Source organism: Alexandromys fortis, unplaced genomic scaffold (genome assembly GCF_014885135.2).
Source record: "Alexandromys fortis isolate MF-2015 unplaced genomic scaffold, M_Fortis_MF-2015_v1.1 scaffold_153, whole genome shotgun sequence".
Classification (NCBI taxonomy): Eukaryota; Metazoa; Chordata; class Mammalia; order Rodentia; family Cricetidae; genus Alexandromys; species Alexandromys fortis.
In genome coordinates this window covers 2,054,794-2,078,024 of record NW_026068032.1, presented here as the reverse complement: position 1 = coordinate 2,078,024, position 23,231 = coordinate 2,054,794, and the positions used below count along the sequence as shown (strand labels likewise).

The following is a 23,231-nucleotide window of genomic DNA, read 5'->3' as shown; positions in this document are numbered from 1 at the left end:
TCATACCGATCCCACCATGGTCACTGTCCCCTTCTCTACCCCAGAGCCCCTCTTCCCTTCCAAGTCCACGCCTTCCATCACCCCTACTCCCCTCCCCCGCCTCATTAAGGGCTCTTCTTCCAGAAATGATCCATTTCTCCTTTGATATTTCGTTCTTCTTTCATGTTGTGTTTTGGCTTCTTTGAGACAGAGTCTCACTCTGTAGCCAGGCTGGCTTGACACTCACTGCTCCAGCTCGGTTTCAGGCTGAGGCAGCCTACCAAGGGCTAGCATTAAAGTCGTGGGTCTCCATGCTTGGCATCAGCCCTTTTATTTGAAGGAGAAAGTGGCTGAATATGGGATTTTTTAACATTTATTTTTTTTAATTCATTTTACATTCCAACCAAGGGTCTCCCTCCCAGCCCTCGTCCCACCCACCCTTGCTTCCCCCCCAGCCCATCCCCCATCCACTCTTCCCAACAGGTAAAGCCTCCCATGGGGAGTCTACACACTTTGGCATATTAATTAGGGGCAGGGCCAAGCCTCTCCCCTCTGCATTAAGTCTCAGTATGGCATCCCCCTCCTAGGGAATGGGCTCTAACAAGCTAGCTCTTGTACCAGGGCTAGATCCTGGTTCTACTGCCAGAGGCCCCTCAGATAGCCCAGCTTCAAACTAAATAAGAAGGCACAACCAGTGAAAACAGCTTTAAAAAAAAGAAGAAGAAGAAATATTGTTCTCTTGGTAAATGGGAGGAGTAAGGGGGTACAAAAAATAGCGGTTTGCAGAAATAACGCTTATCAACACTTGATCTTTCATAGTGTTCAAGCATACCACTCTAACAAAAATTAAAAACTTGTTCACTATTATTGATGTTTTAAAAAAAGATCTCTTCTTCCTCCATTACAGTCCTCTTTGAACTTTATTGAGCTGCACACACACACACACACACACACACACACACACACACACAGAGGCAGTATTAATTTTTCTGAACCTGCCTTATTTCGCTTAAAACAATGATCTACAGTTTCTAAGCCAGGTCTCCGAAGCAAACACAATTTCACACGCACCAGCTCACACATCCCACCCACATGGTCACTCTAAAACACACTCAACACCATGTCTTTGTGGATTATGAACAATTTATTAATAAAGGAAACACATGCACCCCCTTTAAAAACAGATGTATAGAAACTCTTCTCCTCTTGGCCTGCTCAAGGCCAGGGAAGGAAACCGCAGCACCAGACCACACAGACCCACGGTTCTGAAGGGGACAGTGCTCATGTGAGACAAGAAAATCAGAGACACGAACTCATGTCGGTGGCTTCACCACCAAGCATCTGGCCGGCACACAGACAGAGCTTGCACTGCACTGCTAAGCACACTGTGGGTTTTTAACCAGAGGAAAATCCAGTGGTGTGTGTATACAAATGCGAGCATGGAGCAAGAAGTCAGAGCAAGTACCAGGACCCAGTTCACATCCGCAAATGACGGGCAGCTTTCAAGTCCATTTCCGGTCGTCTTTCGGTGACCGCTCCACAACTGTCCCCCGATTCCTGCCCCCCCCCCAGCTTTGATCCAGTCTCTACAGCAATCTCATCGTGTACTGTATACTGCACATAGAAGGACGCAGAAGCGACTCCGGAGATCGTGTTGGACATGGATAGAAAACATGTACAGAACAGCATTCTCTGCGGAAACATACTGGAAGGAACTCAGAAGAGGACATCTAGGCTCTCCATCCAAAAAAGAAACGTGAGGCCGCTACTTGACTCCTGTTTCCAGGGCTTTAGAGTCGCTATGGTTCAGGCAAGGCTCCAAGGTGTAGCCTACACCAGTTTGGACGGAGCTTGGGAGCTACAGATGATGGTCACACCAAGACAGATCCGTTGAGTGGGCTCGGTTACAGCCTGTACACACAGGCTGTCGTATTCCTATTCCAAGTGCTGCCAAGTCCTGGCCGTCTCTCTTCTTTGCAAAATCTTGATTCGTTTCATTCTCCTGAAGGAGGCTTGTGGAGGGGGCTGTGCAAACCTTGCTGTTTTAGGGTTTGGAAGGCACAGTCACCATCCTGGCTCCTTGACAGATTTGAAGTGTAACATTTTGCTAAGTGAGAAGCTGTGTGCCTGCTCCTTCTCTGTTGCCCTTCCTGCAGCTTCAATATTTGCAAAACAATGTCAAAATACTGCAAATCCAGCCCAAAGCCATTTGTTATTCATGCAACGCAATTCCTACACGTACCAGTGCGCTTTAGCTAAGGGATCCATTCATTTGCTTTTGCTCCTTCTATGCACTTACAACGTTCCCCCCTCTTTGGGGAGTAAAGAATAATGTGATCATATCATAGCAAAATCCCCGTTCTATGCAGACAAAATATTATAAGCTTAAACCATGCCTACTCCTGACTGTGTAAGAAAAGGAAAAACCTGCAGGCTAAAATTATTCTACCCTTTAAAATGCCCCGTGAGCCATTTGTATAGAGCAACCTAACTGTGTGGGGATCTTAATTTTCTCATTAAAAGCAAACAAATGAACAAACAAACAAACAAAAACCCTGCTGGGTTTGCTGGTCGAAGCTGTGAAAGGTGCCCTGTGTGCCTCATGCTCAGAAGCCGACATGACTACAGCCTCACTTTGAAAGGACGGCCTGTGAGATCCCAGATTCCCAATCATTTTACTACTTCTATAGAAAACTACCACAAGTCAATGTGAATTCAGTTATTCTTTACATGTGCGCAGGTGCAACCGTGTGTGTGATACATGTGGAGGCCAGAGGTCAGCTGCCCACTTTAGTTTCTTTGTTTCTGTTTCTTGAGACAAACTCTTACGGGGACCCAGAATTCAACCATTAAACAAAAGCCGGCTGGTCCAGGAGTCCCAGTGACCTACCTGTCTCTACCTGTCCAGGGATTACAAGCACATGTCACTAGGCCTGGCCTTTTTAGCTGGGTTCTAAGGACCAGGTTCTCACTGGGGTGGCAAGCACTTGGCAAACCAAGCTATCTCCGCAGCCAGAGTTGGTTGTTCTTAACAAAGATGGAAGGGTTTTCAGGTTAGTATCTGGAGGGTTGGTGCTGTGCTCATGTAACATTGGGATCAGACCTCCGGTAGGACTTTACTCACTCTCCCCTCTGATGGGCCTTCCTGACCTGAGCCTGCAGGCGAGAAGAGCAGACCACAAGGAGTGTTCCCGGAGTAAACCACAGAGACAGTCCTCCAGCTGACTAGCCTAACTCTTTCCTGTAGTTGGGTGTGTGTGTCACACAGGGCTGACTCCATTGTCACCGCCATGGACTCTCCACCGACTCTTAAGGGCAAAGGAGGACGTATGTTCCCTTTAAGGCAAATGTTCTGACTAACAAAGGATATGAACAAGAAGCTGGACAGCAAACTTGGCTGCACTATGGCCCAGAACTTAGAGACACCGACTAAGAGAGACAGTCATGGTGGTTTTTACACGACGTGGGTTTCCCAGGTGAGCCCTTCCTCAATGCTTTTCTGAATTTATTAATGACAACAGCACACACAGCAAAGTCCATCCCAACAAAGTGCCTGTGTCTTAAGTCTAACGAAACTAAATCGACCCTCTAACATGGACATATCGCTAAATAATGACTTTAAGACATTTGTGTCTAGGTCCACTGTGAAAGTCAGCATTCGTAGGCCTTCATAGGAAGGCCAAGCTTATGAGAGCACTCACCAGTGCTACCCAGTCACCAACAAAGGTGCGTGGCTGTCCAGGGAGACACTCTCCAGCACATCACCACTGTGCTAATAGTGTGTTTCCTGTGACAAATGCTCTTGCTTTTTTCTCCAAGAGCGTTGTAAATCACGAGTTCTTTTCTGCAGTGGTCGGCTTCCAGGAAAGTGCATCATCTTCAGACATCTTCCCTTGTGGCTATAATTTTTCTTAACACCAACAGCGCAGCCTAAGTACAGCCAGAGCTCATTAAACAGACTTCTGAGCCCAATTATAGTGAACAATTAGCTGGAAATTAGTCTTAATGATTTGTTTTAGATGACAGGCTGGAGGCATAATATAATTATTTTTATACTTTCTACGGCGTTAAGAATGTAATGGAGCCACCTCTCAATGAGGTGAAGTGGACAATCATGGGGGCCGTAGACAGTCACGGAGCGAGGCTGCGGATGACGGTCATGGAGGCTGCGACCCACTCACGGGGCAGAGCTAAGGCAGCCAGAAGGCTGCCCCCAGCCCAGGGGGGGTTTATAATTTACTCAGCCTTCCTGTTCTACTTTTTTTTTTTAAAAAAAAAAAAAAGCTATTTCAATCCTTAAGGACATCTCTGCTGTGAAAAATAAAAGCATTCAGCACAGAGATTCGTCTTCCCCCAGACCTCTACCGTTCTCGGAGACACCACGTGAATAACGGAAGGTGGTAGAAGGAACTAGAGGAATCTACGGTGTAGGAAGCGGCCTTGCACACCAGTTCACACCTCACACTGGACAGACAGGAAAGGAGGCTACGTGAGTCACGGATGAAAGAGTAAGGAGGAAGCCCCCGAGTGCAGCACGAGATCCCGGGCGCCCGGTCCTCCTCTGTCAATCCTTTGCCTTTCAGGGTTTGTCAAATCATTTTGAATCTTGTTTCTCATAAAAAAAAAAAAAAACTTTAAAAAAATAAGTTTTTTAAAAAAATTATGGGCATGTGTTTGTATGTGTATGGGGTACCCCATGCCCACACTGGAGATACAGGGGGTGTGAACCACCCAACTTGGGTTCTGAAACTGAACTTGAACTCGGGTCCTCTGCAGGAAAACGTGTGAGCCATCTCTCCACCCTGTCCTCACAAGAATATTTTAAAATGCACCAATAGAGATCTAAAAAAAAGTTCTTTTGTTTTCTGAAAAAAAATCTAAAAATATTCCCTTAGAGAATGAATAATTTGTTTTCAAGAGTTTGCCTTTAGAAAATTGCATTTTTTCACCTTGGCTAGTCAGGGTTCCGTTTCCGCCTCTACCCCTGAGCCAAGCTCTTAGGCCTTTTGTGGTTGAGCATCAGAAGCCATCAGGGAGCGCAGCCTAACACCCACATAAAAGACCTGGTACCTGTGTTTCCACATCACAAAGCAAGCCAGCAAGCACACAAGGCCACAGAGCGGGTTGAGGACCATCTGGAGGATTAAGAACAGTTTGAAAGTGCCCGTGATGCTGGTACAGTCCGCCACATCCCGGTACACAAAGGTCCTGCTGAGAGGCTCCGAGGAAGGCAGTTTGCACAGGCAAGAATCGAGAGAGCTCTCACAGGTAAACTGGGCAAGCAGCGAGCAGTGGTGGGCGGCAAATGCCACCGCCAGCGTGCAGACCACCAGGCCCAGGGCACTCAGCAGGAAGTAGAGCACCTGAAAGAGACAGAAAAAGCTTCCTGTTACAGAGAAGAGGGGTCCAACACAAAGCAGACTAGCCCACGCTTAGCCCGCGCTGTTTGGCTGAGTTCTCTGAGGCAAGGGCCATTCTTTTCTCAAGCCATAATACCAAGACACGGCTACACTTCACACTGATTAGCGAGATGACTGACTGATTTCTGCAGCAGGGTCTTGGGTACCCCAGGCTGACCCTGAACTTGCTCTATAGCTGTAGAGGGCTGGCTTGATTGCCCAGTCCTCCTGCCTCCAGTGTTCAAGTGCTGGCATCACAGATGTATGCCACCGTGGCCAGCTGCAGAATTACTTACTGGGAAATCACGCTTATATATAGCATTTGTCATGCCGCTGTTGGCTTTTCCCATGACCTGCAATGATCTCTTAGCTTGGCTGGAATGTTTATGTCTAGATTTAGCAGGTAACGTAAATGGATCCCAAACAAGCCCTCTCTCCCACGTGACACACGGCACTTATTCTTTAAATTGAGAAAGGCTGGTCATAGGGCAGAAATGGGATTCAAAACCAAAGGACAGGCTTCTGTACTACGAGCGCCGTGTTGGTCAAAACTATTGCACATTGATCAGCTAACGATAAAGGTTAAGGGAAAACAGAACGCAACTGATGTAGCGGCTATCACACTTCAGCCATGATGGTCAAGATCCCTAAGCAAGTGGTCTCTGGGCGGAAACAGGAATGGTGGAGACAGGAAGCAGGTGGTCTAGACATTAGCTCTGGGGTTGGGTGTGCTGCCTAACTCCTAACTTTGCTCGGAAGGGATTGTAACTTCTTAAGCATCTCTGATTCAATTTACCTATATCTGGAACACTGTGACCGAAAGTCCTGGGTCCTCACTGACAGAGCCACAATAAATTTCACTGTAACGGCACAAGAGATGCCCTTGTGACTGGATTCACACACCAGACACGGCTCTCTTAGTGGTCTCCTTTGTGGTCCAAACAAAGACCAGTTCCACAAACTTTGGGACTTGTGTCTACAGTTTGTAGAGCAAGATCTATGCTTCCATAGAGAAAAAAGTTACCCCTTAGTGGGAGCAGTTCTGGTGTCCGACCAAAGCCAGCCTTAAAGCCTCCTCCCCTCAAGGGCTGGGATTTCAGGCAGGTACCACCACGCCTGGCTAAAACATCGTGTATCTTAGAAACGTAACGGGAACAATTTGTATTTGACATGATTATTTTTCCCTGGAGGGAAAGAATCAGATAAATGCAAAGTGGCATCATTATAAAATTTAGAAAGGGCTTATTTAATTTGTGATATTAAAAGGGGTGCTTTGGTGCTGTCCCCAGAACACTTGGTGACAATATTTTATGTAGACTTGGCGTGTTTAGACGTTAAAATATGGGTTTACTGTGTAAGGCTAATGGCATGGAATATTAAAAAATATCGTGGATTATTCTGAAATCTTTGGGCTTGGTGATCGAGTTTAGATTCCTGGCATGAGAGCCAGTTTATGCTGGTCACGTGTGACCATTAGCAGGAGGAACCCCAGTTAAAAGTGGCCATTTCCCTCTGGGTAGCCATCTGCTTAGCAGAACAGCCCCAGACTGAATTGCGGCCACACGGTTCTGGTTTTGGCCACCAGCAGCTAGACCCTGCTTTGCTCCTCTCCCTACCGCACACCCCGCCATGCGCACACGTTCACAATCACACCCGGAGGCGCACACGTTCACAGTCACACCCGGATGCACACACGTTCACAGTCACACCCGGATGCACACACATTCACAATCACACCTGGAGGCGCACACGTTCACAATCACACCCGGATGCACACGTCCTTAAACAGTAGGTATTTAGAACACTTACTACGGGGAAAGCCCATTTGTGACAATAAGACGTCTGTCTACTTTAAAGAAAACAGGGCTGGCAGGACGGCTTCGTGGATAAGGGCTCCTGCCACCAAGTCTGGTGACCTGCGTTCCATACCTGGACCCACATGGTGGGAGGAATGAGCCAATGCCCCACAACATGCACACTGGCCTGTCTGCACACACCATAACACACAGACACAGACGATAAATAAATAAAATTCAGTTTAAAAATGTTTAAATGATACATTTTGGCTCAGATACTTAGTTGCCAAAGACCATTTAACAAGGACACAACAGTGGAGGACATGAACCAGCAGCTGGGCCAGGCTGGGCCGGCCACCTAGTTAAGGTTTCACTCCTGAACGCTACCCAGGGGACTCGTCTGCTGGACATTTTAACCAGTATCTCTTCGCCTGCAAATGTGGAGTGCTGCTTCTAACCTGACTTCCTGTTATCACTACGAGGACCAAGAGTGGACCTCTCCAAAGGGCACAGGAGTTAAACCAGCGGAGAAGGAGGCTGCCATTTCCAGGAATCCCCAGGACTGGCTCTACTGTCTGCCTTGCTTCTTTCCGTCCAGTGGGCAGAACAATGCGGATTGGCTTGCTGAAGGGGTGAATACTGACACAAACACAGAGGTTGCTGAATTGTAATCTAGCTCCTTACTATACAGAACTCAGCAGCTCAGGGACAAGGGCCGAGAAGTGCCACATCCCTCAGCAAAGTGACCCGGGCACACATCGGAGTCAGGAGAGCCTCTTGTCTCTTGGGTCACAGCTGGACACTCAGGCCTGCTGGTGACATGGGCAAGGCCCCTTCCTCACAGCAACAGGCTCCTGCCTTGAAATCCACAGTTTAAAACCAGGCGCCTTGTTTTGCCCACACAGGGGAATAAGCTATCAATGAAGGCAGGGTGTGGAGTGACCTTGGGATGTGGCAGCAGACTGTGTGGGTGTCCCTGCAGAACATCCCTGGAGGCCAGCTCTGTGCTTATGTAATCCCCAGGCTTGCTCCTGCCTTGCTGTGATTGGAACCTGCTGAGGCTGTCCCAGTTGGTGGCATGGGGGGTGGGGGGTGGGGGGTGTTCTGCTTGGATTTAATGATCTCCCCTCTGGCCAGAATGGTAAGGCCTCTCTGCCGCCACCAAGCAGCCCAAAGGAAGGTAGGAGAGCACCCAGAGGGCAGGTGGGAGGGTCCACACCCAGTGACCTTCCAGGTCCAGAGGCAGAGTCCAAGGAAAAAGCAGGAAAAATGCTGGTGGTTTCCTGGTCTAAGAGCAGGGGAGTGTGTGCATGCATGTATGTGTTTGTGCGTGCGTGTGTGCACGTGTATGTGTGTGTCTGAGTTTTTATATGTTTGTGTACATGTGAGTGTGTGTGAGAGTGTGTTTGTATGTGTGACTGTGTGTTTGTGAGTGTGTGTTTGGTATGGGAAGTCCTTCTGTCTTTTATTAATGAATAAAGAAACTGCTTTGAGCCTACGGCAGGGACGAACAGAACTAGGTAGGGAAAACTAAACTGAATTCTGGGAGAAAGAGGGCGGAGTCAACGAGAAGCCATGAAGCCACTGGGGAGGGGTGACAGACGTGCTGAATCTTGCCTGTAAGCCACGGCCACGTGGCAATGCACGGATTAAGAGAAATTGATTAATTTAAGATATGAGTTGGCTAGAAATACTCTTAAGCTATGGGCCAAACAGTATTGCAAATAACATAGTTTCTGTGTGGTTATTTCGGATCTAGGTGGCCAGGAACAAATGAACAGGCTCCAACAACATGTGTTTATGTATCTGAGTATGTACGTAAGTGTGTGTTTGTATGTATATGTGAGTGTGTTTGTGTTTGTATGTGTGTGTTTCTATGTGTGTATTAGCAGTGTGCGTGTGTGTGTGTTTGTGTGGGTATGTGAGTGTGGTTTTATGTGTATGAGTATGTGTTTGTATGTGTGTGTGTGTGTGTATGTGTATGAGCAGTGTGCATGTGTGAGTTTGTTCCAGAAGACTCCATCACCGTAGCATGATGGTCTGGCCTGTCTACCAGGGCGCCCAGTAAGAGAAAATAAACTAAAAGCTTAGCTCAGAGATAGAGGGTGAAAACGCAGCCATGCACTGACAAGCGCCTCCTGAAGGCCCATTTCACTCCCCTAAGACAACACAGGAAGCATGGGGACATCAACTGTGTCCTGATGGGGCCTGGGCAAAGCTGTTTTAGGACTGAAGATGCCACAGAGAGAACCTTAGATTGCTGTGGCAGCAGCCTGGCTGAAGGTTCCCTTCCGGGAGGAGGAAGGGCCTCCTGTGTCTGTGTGTCTGGCCTGGTGAGAAAGGAGAGAGCTAATGAGGTCTTCCCATGGGGTCTGCAGCCTGCCTGACGCTGCCAGTTACTCTCTTTCCCCCCACCCCCTATCATTTTTAAGGTACAGTTGTTGAGATGCCTGGTAGGGGGACTCACTGAAAGTGAGGCTTCACCCCTGCTTTTTCAGGAATCACAAAGGGAGTGAGGAAGTCAAGGCGCTTTCCTATTCTTACCACCTTGCCTTGCTGTCTGGCCAGCCTCAGCATAAAAGAGCCTGAACTGGTGTCTGCTTTCTCTTGCCTTCTTAAAAAAATCCTTCTATCAAAAAAGTTCATTCCAGGGCTGGAGAGAGGGTTCAGGGGTTGAGAACGCTGCCGCTCTTCCAGAGGACCCAGATTCAGTTCCCAGCACCCACATGATGAGGCACATCCGTCCTTCAAATGAGCACATTGCTTTTTACACCACCATCTTTGAGTATCTGACATTTTCCCTCTCCTCCTCCTCCTCCTTTTGAGACAAGATTCTGTGTAGCTCAGCTGGTCTCAGCTGAGGCCGCCCTTGCGCTTCCGATCCCCAATCCCCGTTTCTACTTCATGAACGGAGAGATTACAGTCCTGCGCCACCAGGCTTCATTTATTCGGTGCTGGGAGTCAAATCTAGGGCTTTGCCCACTCGAGGCAAGAGCCGTACCAACCAAGCTACATCCCCGCTAACAAATCCTATCTTGTATCTTTGTGGCTTTTAAATGACATTGTTGACTTACTCTTGGGTTTCATGCTTCCCGATTGTAGCAAAGAACACGCCCAGGAGAAAAGTCAATGGCAGAGGGACAAGAGAAACATACAGAGCGGTCTCCATCCTTGGAGATGCCACTGAAACCCACCAGCCAGGCTGCTCAGGTTGCTCTATGCTCCTCCCCTCTGACGGAAGTGTTTAAGTTTAATCTGCTGTGTACTTAAAGAGACTGCAACCAAATACGCTTTCCACTATAGGCTAAAAGTTCACAGCAACAAGAGACAGACAATTGCCAAGCCATCAAACCATGCACAGCCTCACAGTTTCCCACAGACTCTTGGCAGGACCCACTGACTTCACCCAATGCCCTTTCTGTCTCAGTGATCCCATCGACAAGAGGAAATACACTCAGATTGCTTTATTATTGAAATATTTCATCCAAATAACCCCAAGATATAGAAGTGGGCACCCAGAGAGACCTTTCCCTGCCCAAGGTTTTCCTTGAGCTGGTGACTGTTCAATACTCCTTTTAGGAGCATTGGCGTTCCCACTTCATTTGCTCTGGGAACCACCTAACTCATAGAAAGTAGGTAAAAGGCCTGGCATTACCTCTGTGTCTGGACCAACATCCTCCTAAAACACATTTGGGCTGCCTGAAAGCGAAGTTTCTAGACTCATCAGACATGTAACACTGAGAAGCACTCTTTCATTTTGACTTACGTTTCTTCCTATGTAATGATTCTGAAAAAAGGAGAAACAACTTACTTTCATAGAAAACTGGACACATGTCCTCTCGTCAACTTGGTATGAGACACAGAGCATGAACAGTCCAAGGTAGGCCACCACGCAGACCTGAGGCAGGGAACACAGTACATGGAACATTATTGGAGCATGCACATCAGAACTCCAGCAACTCTGAGCTCAGGGTACCTCCCCCGGGATCATCCACACTGCCAAGCCCTTTGCTTCATTTTATTTATTATGTGCTACAGGTTTTCACTAACACAATTTAAAGATGTAGTTTTGCTATTTTGAATTCAGTACATGTTTGTGTTTCCATGTGTGGATATGTGTACATGAATGCAGTGTCCTCAGAGGCCAGAAGAGGGCATCAGATTCCCTGGAGCTGGCACTGTAGGCAGTTGTAAGTTTTCTAACATGGGTGCTGAGAACTGAACTAGGGTAGGTCCTCTGCCTGAGCTGTCTGCAATTTTTTGTTTGTTTGTTTTTGTTTTCCAAAACGGTTTCTCTGTGTAACAGCCCTAGCTTCCTGGAACTAGCTCTTGTAGACCAAGCTGGCCTTGAGCTCACAGAGATTTAAGGGGTGTGCCACCACCACCCAACTTCATGCACTTGTAAACGTGGAACCATCTATCTAGCCCAGTGGAATATGGTTTTAAAATAGCAAAGACATTATTTCAATTTATCCAGTATTTATTAAGTTCCTCTGTATTTGGTACTTTAGAAAACAGTTCAGAAATTGAAGAAGACACCAGAAAATGGAAAGATCTCCCATGCTCTTGGGTAGGTAGAATTAACATAGTAAAAATGGCAATCTTATCAAAAGCAATTTATACATTCAATGCAATGCCCATCAAAATCCCAGCAAATTCCTCACAGACCTCGAAAGAACAATATTTAACTTCATATGGATAAACAAAACAACAACAACAAAAAAAAAAACAGGAGAGTCAAAACAATCCTATACAACAAAAGAACTTCCAGAGGTATCACAACCCCTGACTTCAAACTCTACTACAGAGCTACAGTACTGAAAACAGCCTGGCAGGGGCATAAAAACAGACAGGAGGACCTATGGAACCAAATTGAAGACTTGGATATAAATCCACACACCTACAAACACCTGATGTTTTACAAAGAAGCCAAAAATATAAAATAGAAACAAAGCATATTCAACAAATGGTGCTGGCACAACTGGATATAAACATAGAAAAGAATGCAAATAAATACATATCTATTGCCATGCATAAAACTTAAGTCCAAATGGATCAGACCTCAACATAAAATTAACCACATTGAACCTCATAGACGAGAAAGCCGGCACAAAAAACCAGTTCCTAGATATAACCCCAGTAGCACAGACACTGAGAGAAACAATAAATGGGACCTCCTGAAACTGAGAAGCTTCCGTAAAGCAAAGGACATAGTCAACAAGACAAATGACAGCCTACAGAATGGGAAAGTATCTTTACCAACCCCACATCTAGCAGAGGTCTGATCTCCAAAATATACAAAGAACTCAAAAAACTTGACATCATCAAAAGAACAAATAATACAATAAAAAATGGGGTACAGACCTAAACAGAGAACTCTCAACAGAGGAATCTAAAATTACCGAAAGACACTTAAGGAAATGTTCATCATCCTTGGCCATCAGAGAAATGCAAATAAAAATAGCTCTGAGATTCCATCTTACACCTGAAAGAATGGCCAAGATCAAAAACAATGATGACAGTTTATGCTGGAGAGGATGTGGGGTAAGGGGAATACTCCTGCATTGCTGGTGGGAATGTAAGCTGGTACAGCCCCTTTGGATTTCAGTATGAAATTTTCTCAGAAAATCAGGAAACAACCTTCCTCAAGACCCAGAAATACCACTGTTGGGTATATACCCAAAAGTCACTCAATCATACCACAAAGACGAGTGCTCAACTATGTTCATAGCAGTATTATTTGTCATAGCCAGGACCTAGAAACAAGGTAGATGTCCCTCAACTGAAGAATGGATAAGGAAAATGGGGTACATTTACACAATGGAGTACCACACAGCAGAAAACAATAATAACCTCTTGAAATTTGCAGGCAAATGGATAGGTCTAGAAAAAAAAACATATGGAGTGAGGTAACCCAGACCCAGAAAGACAAATATAATATGTCCTCACTCAGAAGTGGCTTTTGGACATTAAAAAAAAAAAAGCCTACAGGCCACAACCACAGAGAAACTAGACAACACAGAAGACCCTAAGAGAGACATAAATGGATCTACATAGAAAGGTGAAAAAGACAATTTACTCCTGAGTAAATTGGGAACATAGGGTTTAGAGAAGATGGTAAAAGGGGAGAGGGGAGTAGATAAAAATGTATAGCTCAATAAAAACAATAAAAAAGAAACATAGCCTATAAAAAAAGAAAAAATATAACCTCTGGGATCTCAGCTTAAAAAAATAACATAGCTCAGAACATTTACAATGATAAATTGAATTTAATCTGATTAGTATATATCCAGTAGAGTCTGAAATAAACTCTCTCTCTCTCTCTCTCTCTCTCTCTCTCTCTCTCTCTCTCTCACACACACACACACACACACACACACACACACACACTAAGGAAGAACATTTTTTTGTTCCATGCCATTCAGAGAATTATAAAAGTTTAAAGAAATCTAATAGGAAAATATAGGATGCTTCCCTTAAAATTTGGGCTTGAAAGGGTCTAATAATAGTGACAGCCACAGCAGTCCGTCTAAGGGCCTTCTGTATCTTTCTTCATGTCTTCATCACAGAACCCTGTCAAGTGGGTACTGGGGAGATGAGGGGAATCCCGGAACCACACTGCAGGCAGCCTGGTTGAAGGCAGATTCAGGAGCCATAGCCCAGCAATGGGACAGAGCAGAGCATCCTAGCATAAGAGACAGAGACCCACAGCATAACTGTAACAAAATGTAGCGTGGAAAAGGCAGGGTGGAGATACAGGACAGAGGGGTGATGAGGAGGTGGCTGGGGTCTCCAGCAGGGAAGGGGCGTGGCTTCAGATACATTTCAGGAAGATGGGCAAAGATGTTTGCTGATACGAAGAGGATCCTGAGACACTCTTTCAGCAATCTGAGCAAGACTGGTCATTAGCTGGGTGTGGCGGCCCCATGCCTGTCATCTCAGCACTCTGGAGGTGAGGCAGGAGGACCACTGTAAGCTCCAGGTGATATTCTAGAGAGGCACACCATTGGAACCGTAAGCACGTTGGACTGAAGAGATGTGAACAGAAAACAAAGTAAGATGTGGGGAGGCGGTTCTGCAGCACAGGACACGCAGGTGCTGGCGGGGGAGATGAGAGGCTGTGCAGGTCGTGCTTCTAAGTCGGGAGCAAGTCCTTTTGAGCACTTTTGAAATTTATTATTATTATTTTACTTTTTGATTTGTCAAGGCAGGGTTTCTCTGTGTAGTTTTAGAGCCAGTCCTGAAACTCACTCTGTAGACCAGACTAGTCTCAAACTCACAGAGGTCCTCCTGCCTCTGCTTCCTGAGTGCTGGGATTAAAGGCATGTGCCTCTACCACCTGGCAAAATGTATTATTTTATCAGCATGTATATACACAGCAACAGATCCTATCATGACATTTTCATGCACACATATAATAAGTCTTAATCACATTCATCTGTTGGCCGAGGTTTCTGTCCCGATTGGTTCCTGCAGTTGTAAAGTCCCAAAGAAACACACAGAGGTCTACATTAATCATAAAATGGTTGGCCCATTAGCTCAGGCTTCTTATTAACTCTTATAACTTATATTAGCCCATTATTCTTGTCTGTATTAGCCACATGGCTTAGTACCTTTTTTCTGTGAGGCAGTCACAGCTTGATTGCTCTGCGTCTGGATGACTGACTGCAGACTGAAACTTCACTCTTCCCAGAATTCTCATTGCCCCATCTCTACTTCCTGCCTGTTTTTCCCACCTATACTTCCAGCCTGGCTACTGGCCAATGAACGTTTATTGAAAATACAAATGACATTTTCCCACAGCATTCATCCACTCCCCTCACCGCCCCCTCCCATCTCAATGACCCCCTTTTTCTTTGCAACCACCCCCTACCTCATTTTCATGTCTAAGTACGTTTTAAGCGTTCCAATCCAGCGCAAGTTTGACAAGGTTGTAGGGGTTCACTACCTACCCTCACATGAAGGATCTGCAGAAATGAACCAAAGGAACCTTGTTTGGTTTTGTTTTCAGCAGCAGCAAGCCAGGCAGAATTTTCCCAACTCGCTCCTGTCACATCCTGAAGTACTTGCCTGGGCTTTCGCCTCAGTTTCTGCCAACAGGATTGAGGTTTCTCCCACATAATTGTCTTGGTCCGTGGAGGATGCTGGGCTGAAATCGCAATTGCCAAGCTCTCCCTCTCATTACGAGATACATACCTTCTAAGGAGCAAGACAGACTGGCCAGCATCTTAAACACCATCACAGACCCTCCACAACAAAGAGCCCCTCCTGTGTCACCTTCACTAGGCCTGACCACATCAACAACACACCATCTGTCCGTCCACTGATGTCAGGGCTACATGCTCTATACTCGACTCTGGGAACTGAGAGACCAAAACCAGTCTCACTCCAGACTGACCCAGCCTGGTAGAGTCAAGTTGCAATACAATGGCGGCGTGAACATCATGTTAGCTGTGGGAATGTACAGATGGTATAACTGACCTCATGGAGGCTGGGGGAAGCTCCCTGGAGTAAGATGGATGCTGGTATGTTTGTCATGTACCTATACGAGACAGTTAAAATTGTAGGAAATACTGGCCCAACTAGAGAGTCTAGTGAAAACTGAAAACTGTCCAAGTTACCCACTTTGTGCAGAAAGTACCTCAAATATACTTCTTTTAACTTTGGTACATTGTGTCATATTGTTATAGTGGTTGAGCAAACTCAACGTATGCTAATAAGTTAGCTTGTATAAGCTGAGAGTGGGGTCTTCTTACCCACAGCCTTGCAGGGACTAACAATTTTTTCCTCTTATTGGTAGTGTGCACAAGGATGTTCTAGAAATATCTTATATTGAATATTTCAAGCTAAAGGCTTTATGGCATTAGGGAAAGAACTAGAGTTCTCATGCCAGACTGAAGGGCCCACTTCCTGAGCTGGCAGGATGTGGACATGCCCAGAAGACAGGGTGTTCTGGTTTCCAGGCAGGGAAGGGGAAGGCATGCTAATGCAAGATCTGCTGGAATCTGGGCCAAAGTTCCCATTTCATACGGTGAAAGGAGGCCTAAGAGTATGAAGTGGACATTAGTGGGGGGGCTTTTCAGAAGTTACTCACTGGACCAGACACAGGTCCAGGTGGTCCATAGGAAGCCCGACGAGACAGTACCAAGAGCCCTGAACATCAGTACTAAGAAGCAACAGGGCCCGGATCACTGAAGGCTTTGGGAGGCCAGTCCACCACTGGTACATAACTCTATTAATAAGAAAACCTTGAAGCATTTGTTAGAATGGAAAGGATCAAAAGATAAAAATAATTTTAACCTATTTTCAGACATATGCATCTACAATCTCTTTGCTTCTAAACCCCACAACCTATAGAGAGACAGTTTTGTCTGTACAGGGGAACGTCTGCTTCTTGTGCGCTGGAGAGCTAAGCAGGGCTGGAATGTTCTCTGAATGTCAGGTCTGTTTCCAAACAGAGGGTCCCAGGTCTTGCCACACAGTACCTTGCTGACATCACAGGATGCAGATGCATCTCTTAAATAATCCTGAGTGGGAAGCAGGAGCAAGCCAGGGAGATGCGTGGATAAGATCTCTCTCCATTTTGCCATGGCAAGAAGGTACCACCCGAAACATTAGAAAATTAGAATTATTATCATTTACCTCTCTCAGTGTATATTTATATTCTGGCCTTGTCACATTTTCCCTACCTTCAATTTATCTGTTTTCTTCATTCAGTGTTGTTGAGAGAGATGCTAGGCAAGGTTACTGAGGGATCTAAACGTCTCCTGTCAAATACCTCTTATTATTTCTCTTTCCTTCCTGGCCCCATGCATCACTCGTAAACGTGAAACGTGACTCGATTTCTGTAAGGATTGGATGCAAAGTGCTTCCATGCAGTATTGTAACAATGAGACTTAACATTGTCCTATGGTCACGAAGTCAATGGACCACTCGCGGAAGAGGAGCAGCTGCATCTCATTGGATTTTTCTGAAGGGACTGTCTATAGATGTCCCCTACATCATGGGAGGGAAGGTAAACAAAAAAAGGTATTGTAGTCTCAGTGTGATGTTTGTTGTCTTACTCAAGAGACTTGTTAACAAATAATGTGCCAGGAAAGTAGATACTAAGAAATAACAAAAGAACTCTTAAAGGTTGCTTATTGGATCGCGATTTCAGGACTGCAGGGGATATGTAAGCATGGCTGGGGATTTTTTTTTCTTACTCGATTCTCACTGCTGCTTCCTCATTAGAGAAGGCCAAGGAGCCTGTTCAGAATCACCTAAAATACTTGATCCAACCCATCTTCACAATTTCTGATTCGACAGGTCTAGGGTTGAGACCCAAAATCTGAATTCTTAAATTCTAAGCCTGCTGCTGCTGGTCCTGGACCACACACCCTGAGATGTAGCAGGAGGCTGATGGTTGGTTCCCGGCTGCCCGGTTAGCTTAGACACAAAATAATCACAGAAACTGTATTAATTAAATCACTGCTTGACCCATTATCTCTAGCTTCTTATTGGCTAATCTCTTACATATTAATTTAACCCATTTCTATTAATCTGTCCATTGCCACGTGACAGTGGTTTACTGGCTAAAGTGTCCAGAGTCTGTCTCTGGAGGCTCTATGGCTTCTCTCTGACTCTGCCTCCTTTCTCCCAGCATTCCGTTTATAGTTTTCCCCACCTAGCTCTGTTCTACCCTATCAGGCCAAGCCAGTTTCTTTATTCATTAGCCAATAAAAGCAACACATAGACAAAAGGACCTCCCACACCGCTGAGACACACAGCTCCAGGTGTAAACACAATCCCTTAAGTGTCTGTGTGGGGTCTATCAAGACAGAGAACACTGTAGAGATTTATTTACAAATGGTGAAGACAGTATGTATTATCAATGGCCACTTATATTGTGTTCAGCGCCGTGTAGAGTGTAGCAGGCTTTCTTGGATCATCAGCCCCCAAACCATGATGTGGAGACTTAATATTAATTATGAATGTGTGGCCTTATCTTATGCTTGTCCCCCTAGCTCTTATAACTCATATCAATTGGTTTCTCTTCGTCTACATTTTACCTCAGAGATTTTAACCTTTCTTTCATTCTGTATGTCCTACTTAGTAACTGGCTGGTGACTGCCTGGCTGGCTGCCCCTGGCTGGCTTCCTCTTCTTTCCCCATCGTTCTCTCTTCTTTTGAGTCTAAATTCTCCTCCTACTCATCCTCTCTGCCTGCCAACCCCCACCATCCTGCTTCCACCTTGCTATTGGTCATTTAGTTTTCTATTAGGAAGACTCAGGGAGTCTCTGAACAATGAGCACGTGTTACGTTACACGTCATTCTGATACACTGGACAGTTATCACCCATATCAGATCAAAGCAAAGTGATCTTTTCCAAAATCGGACCACATCTTCAGGGGTGCGACAGTCATTGTTCCACGATGGCTTGGAGAAGTTTGCCACTTTCAGTCACTTCCATGAGTAGACTCTACCATGGTAGACTTCACAATACCCAAAGAGACTGATGAGATGCCAGGCTCCCCTTCCACACTCCCTTCCCACCACATCTGCCTCTGCTTTGATGGGAGCAGCTGTTCACCCAGTGAGGTTAGCTCATATTAAACTTTACTAACTGCTTAGAATCCCTGAAAGAAGCACAGACTCAGTACAAAGGGGCACAGGAGAGCACCAAAGACAAATCCCACTACACTCTAGTCCATCTTTGTCTATGAGAGATATGTTCTGAGGACCCATCAGATGCTTGGGACAGCAGGCAGTATCTATCTATCTATCTATCTATCTATCTATCTATCTATCTATCTATTCATCTATCTATCTGTCTGTCTATCTATCATCTGTCTATCTATATCTACTCATTCACCCATTTATGTATCTTTCTTTCTATATTTATATCTATCATATATCTATCATCTATCTACCCATCTATCTATACATCCATTCATCCACCCACTTACATCTATCTATCTATCTATCTATCCATCTATCTATCTACCTATCTATCACAAATATATCATGATGTATTTTTCAAAGTATGGCATCAGATTCATCACAAAATACAACACATAACAATGTATAATAATAAAGTTATCAGCATCAATACTCCAGTTTGCCAAGAGCATTAGTAAATAAAATAGAATTAGTTGAATATATATGATATACTAGAAAGACAGTTGATTTGGTAGTCTGTATATCTGCTAAATGGATAATAGGAAGGCAGTGTATACCACATGGAAACAATGAACAAAGGGATAATTCCCATCCCCTTGTGAAATAAGCAGCCAATACTATGTTCCCTCCCAATTATTGTCAAATCTTTTCCGCTTCATAATGTTATAGTCATCGAAACAACTATATCTCTTTTTGCCATGTACCATTTGTTAGAGATGAAGCTTTTGGAGTTAACCAGACAGAGTTTAAGCACAGTGGGATTGTGACAGACATCCTCTGCATTTGTTATCACATCACTTTTCATTGTGGGTTTAGGCAAATGCAAAATAATAAGACACAGAAATGTATTCTTCATGATCAGATTATACACCAAAAGAGAAGAAAGAAAGTAAGAAAGAAAGAAAGAAAGAAAGAAAGAAAGAAAGAAAGAAAGAAAGAATATTTGAAACCACAAAACACTAGGTCACAGTTCCTTTAACAAATGAAAACTAGCTGCTTGGCTCAGCTGAAAGCCAAGCATGAAACTGTACTTGCTACTAGAGCAGTGTGGTGGGAATGCGGGTTTCACAGCTTGAATTCTGACTCCACCCCTTTACTCATGGAATATCTTAGACATAAGTCTTTTGCCCTCTGATCCCCCATCTGAGACAGAATCTCACGAAATCCAGGCTGGCTTGGAAGTCGCTATGTAGCTGGGGGTAGCCTTGAACTCGGACCTTCCTCTCTCTACCTCCTGAGTACTGGGGTTGCAGGCACGCATCACCATGCCTGGCTTTAACTGATTCTCTGAGTTCTCCGTTCCCCCATCTGCAAAAAGAAGCAATGACGCTTTGTTGCAGTAGTTAATCTGATGACTAACAAACGTGAAGAAAGCAGCAGGGATCATCCTTGCACACAGAGGACACCAGTGCCGGCCGACATATCAGCTAGTGATTACTAATGCCATAGTTATTGTGCCCGTCAGAGACCTATTAAAGTCTATTAAAAGGTCCCGACTGTACTGACAACTGAGCCAGGCTCACAGCTGAGACTGCTGATGCCGTTAAACACGACCTTAAACTCCCACCCTTCCCAACTACAAGTGTGTGCCACGCCTGGCTTCCACTTCACACTCACAGGCGTCCTCGGAAGCCACTGCTACTAGTCCTGTTTTATAGGCGAGGAATGGAAAACTTAATGAGATTAAGTCAACAAAGGCTTGATGGTAGGTGTCACAGAATGTAACACCAGAGTTAACCGGGGACTCGTCCGAGCGCGCTGTCTCCTCGCCACCGCAGGCCACGGTGTCTCCCTGGAGGAATCCTGGCAGCAAGTGGCAGAGGTGCATGGAGGAGCCTGCCAGCTCCCGCTCCTCCCCTGAATGGCTGAGTCATGGGTGACACACTGGGGGTTCCTCTCAGCCAGGGAGTCTCGCTTATCTCGTACTCGGCAGAGAAAGTCGCGCTGGCTAATTTATAGATTGTCTCGAAGACTTTTAAGCAGCGTGCCTGGAGGAGCCGCAGGTACCGTTTTGTTTTCCATCTCGCACGAGACGAGCTCAGTCTTTGCCGCAAGTCACTCACTCTGACGTCTGAGCTGGAAATGAAGAAAAGCACCCCGTTGTATCTTAGAGGTGCCATTGCACTCCTAACGCGCACCAGCGGAGTGACACCCAAAGCCCTGCCTCAATGGCCTTGAGTAGAGGGATGTCCTTCGACACCAATAAGGGGTGCTACAGACAGCACCTCAACACTCCTCTTCAGCAGGACAAAGTGACACGAAACAGCAATTCACTCTTAAGTGACAGTTTGACCCGAGACACAGGAGTGGGTAAGTCTCAACAATTCCAATATGCAAGCTTGCACAGGCACACTCGAGAGCATGCATGTGTGTACATGCACGCACGTGTACACGCACACACACACCAGTAAATTTGCACGGATCCACTTCACATTACCCAAGACCTCACAGCAACATATGTGACACACATGGACCAAGGGAACAGAAAAAAGGAAACGCAACAACTGTCCACGGTTTCATAGTAAGGTGGTCCGTAGAGCTTAAGACGGAGACTCCGCCGTGGACCTGGTAGCTCCTCCATGTCTAGGGCCTCAGAGATGTCTGCTCCCTGCGCTGCTGAGGGAGTTAACATGACGACACATGGAAAGGCCTTGGTGTAACACCCAGCAAGGCAGCTGATAAACACCACCCAGAGGGTAAAAGAATCCATTCATGGAGTGGCCTGGCCTGCTCCTGCAAGGGCCACCGTCAGGCAGCTCTCCAGTGACGCTGACGTGAACAGTTAGCAAATACCCGGGTGACAGAGACCTTGTCTTTCTGCTTCATTCCGCTTCTGCTAATAGGCCAATTTGTTACCAAATGCCCAGAGAGGCCACTCTCAGTGACCACTGTGTGCTGTGTATGTTTCTGATTAACCCACCCTATTATAATTTTATAGAGGCGAGCATTTAGAAATGCTGGAAGAAAATGTTCATTCAAAAAATAGTTTCTGGCCATAACAGATTCAAAATTAGTATTATTTAAAACACACACACACACACACACACACACATACACACACACCAGTTCCAGCCAAACTAAGTGCGCAAGACGTTATCAGAGAACAGAAGTGACGGGGAACAAACACAAAGACTGAGCACCAGGACTCGGGGTGAACAGGCAGGAAGAGACGGGGAACCCTGGGTACAGGCGTTGGGCTTTAACTATAATCTTTTATAAAAAACAAAACAACCTTGATTTCATAAGTCAGATTCAGAGTAGTGTTTTTTTTTTTTTTTTTCTAGTATACACAAAGCTGCAGAGAAAATGAGTTACACGCCCAGGAACTACTGCCAGGGGGAACCTCGTTGACCTGTGACCGGGCAGGAGGGTGGTCAGAGCCCTGTCGTTGGCCTTCAGAAGCTGCCGTCCTAGAGGCTGCTCACTTCACTGCTTACTTTTACTTACGTCTTAACCGTTTCCACAGGGGCAGAACTTGTCAGCGGAAAGGTTAGCGGGGAGAATGGCTCTGCCTGCCCCTGGAGATGCAATCTGAGTTTTGGCCTACGAGGCTTTGTATCGTCATACGTTTCACGGAAGGTGGGGAACTCTTTGATATTTAATTTGTAAGGAAGACAAGGTTGAGTGAAGCCCAGGCTGTCAGGGAGCGCATGATACCATGAGGACGACCTCAAACTCCTCAGCCTCCTGCTGCGGCCCCCACGTGCCGTGGCGACAGGTACATACCACCACACACAGATACTTTATTACTTTTAAAAGAAGTAAATATTAGAAGATATCGGTCAAAATTTCTATGTCAGAATGGACCGTAAATGATAACTCTATTGCATGAAGTGTACCCTCTCAGGGTTTAGAGAGAAAGGCTTGCCAGACGACAAGCGACATCCATTCAACCCTGTTCTCCCATTTTCTTCTCAGTTCTTGTCCTTTCGTCTGAGAAGTTTCTATGTGGCAAGTGTCTCTCTGAATTACAAGAACTGTTCATATACACTTTTCATACGCAAGTGTGTGAAGACGCTGAATTTAAACCAGCACTAATAATATGGCAATTACCTTATAATACAAAATCTACCTAGCCTGGCCCACAGATTTGCTATCTACATCTTTTTTACAAAATAAATTGTGGAAACGAAATTTCTGAGATTTAAAAAAAAAAAAAAAAAAAAAAAAAACTAAAGTCCAGTGATTCTAAAGGCAATGTTGCTCTCACCGCCCTCACAGCAACAAGAGCCATCTACTCTGCTGGGTACCAAAGCTCTGACCGGCAGGATAAGCATGGGGCTTCGGGAGAACTTTTTAAACCTGCAACGAACGCCTCTGCCACCGTTCAATACCTTCTGTCCAATTCAAAGTGACGGGCTTCATCGTGATTGGACACCTCCAATGAGCACAACTG

The 23,231-nt window shown here is 45.6% G+C and overlaps 1 protein-coding gene across 2 annotated transcripts in view; it reads right to left on the bottom strand.

The window, feature by feature from the left end:
* Positions 1–4,257: 4,257 nt before the first annotated feature.
* The window catches only part of Sspn (sarcospan), a 53,415-nt gene continuing 34,441 nt past the window's right edge, over positions 4,258–23,231 (bottom strand). For both annotated transcript variants that reach the window (XM_050164731.1, XM_050164730.1), the window contains 2 exons: positions 10,986–11,072; positions 4,258–5,342 (listed from right to left, as the gene is read on the bottom strand). In XM_050164731.1, coding sequence (XP_050020688.1) covers positions 4,977–5,342; positions 10,986–11,042 — 423 coding nt within the window. In that variant the 5' untranslated portion in view covers positions 11,043–11,072 and the 3' untranslated portion in view covers positions 4,258–4,976. The remainder of the gene's footprint in view (positions 5,343–10,985; positions 11,073–23,231) is intronic.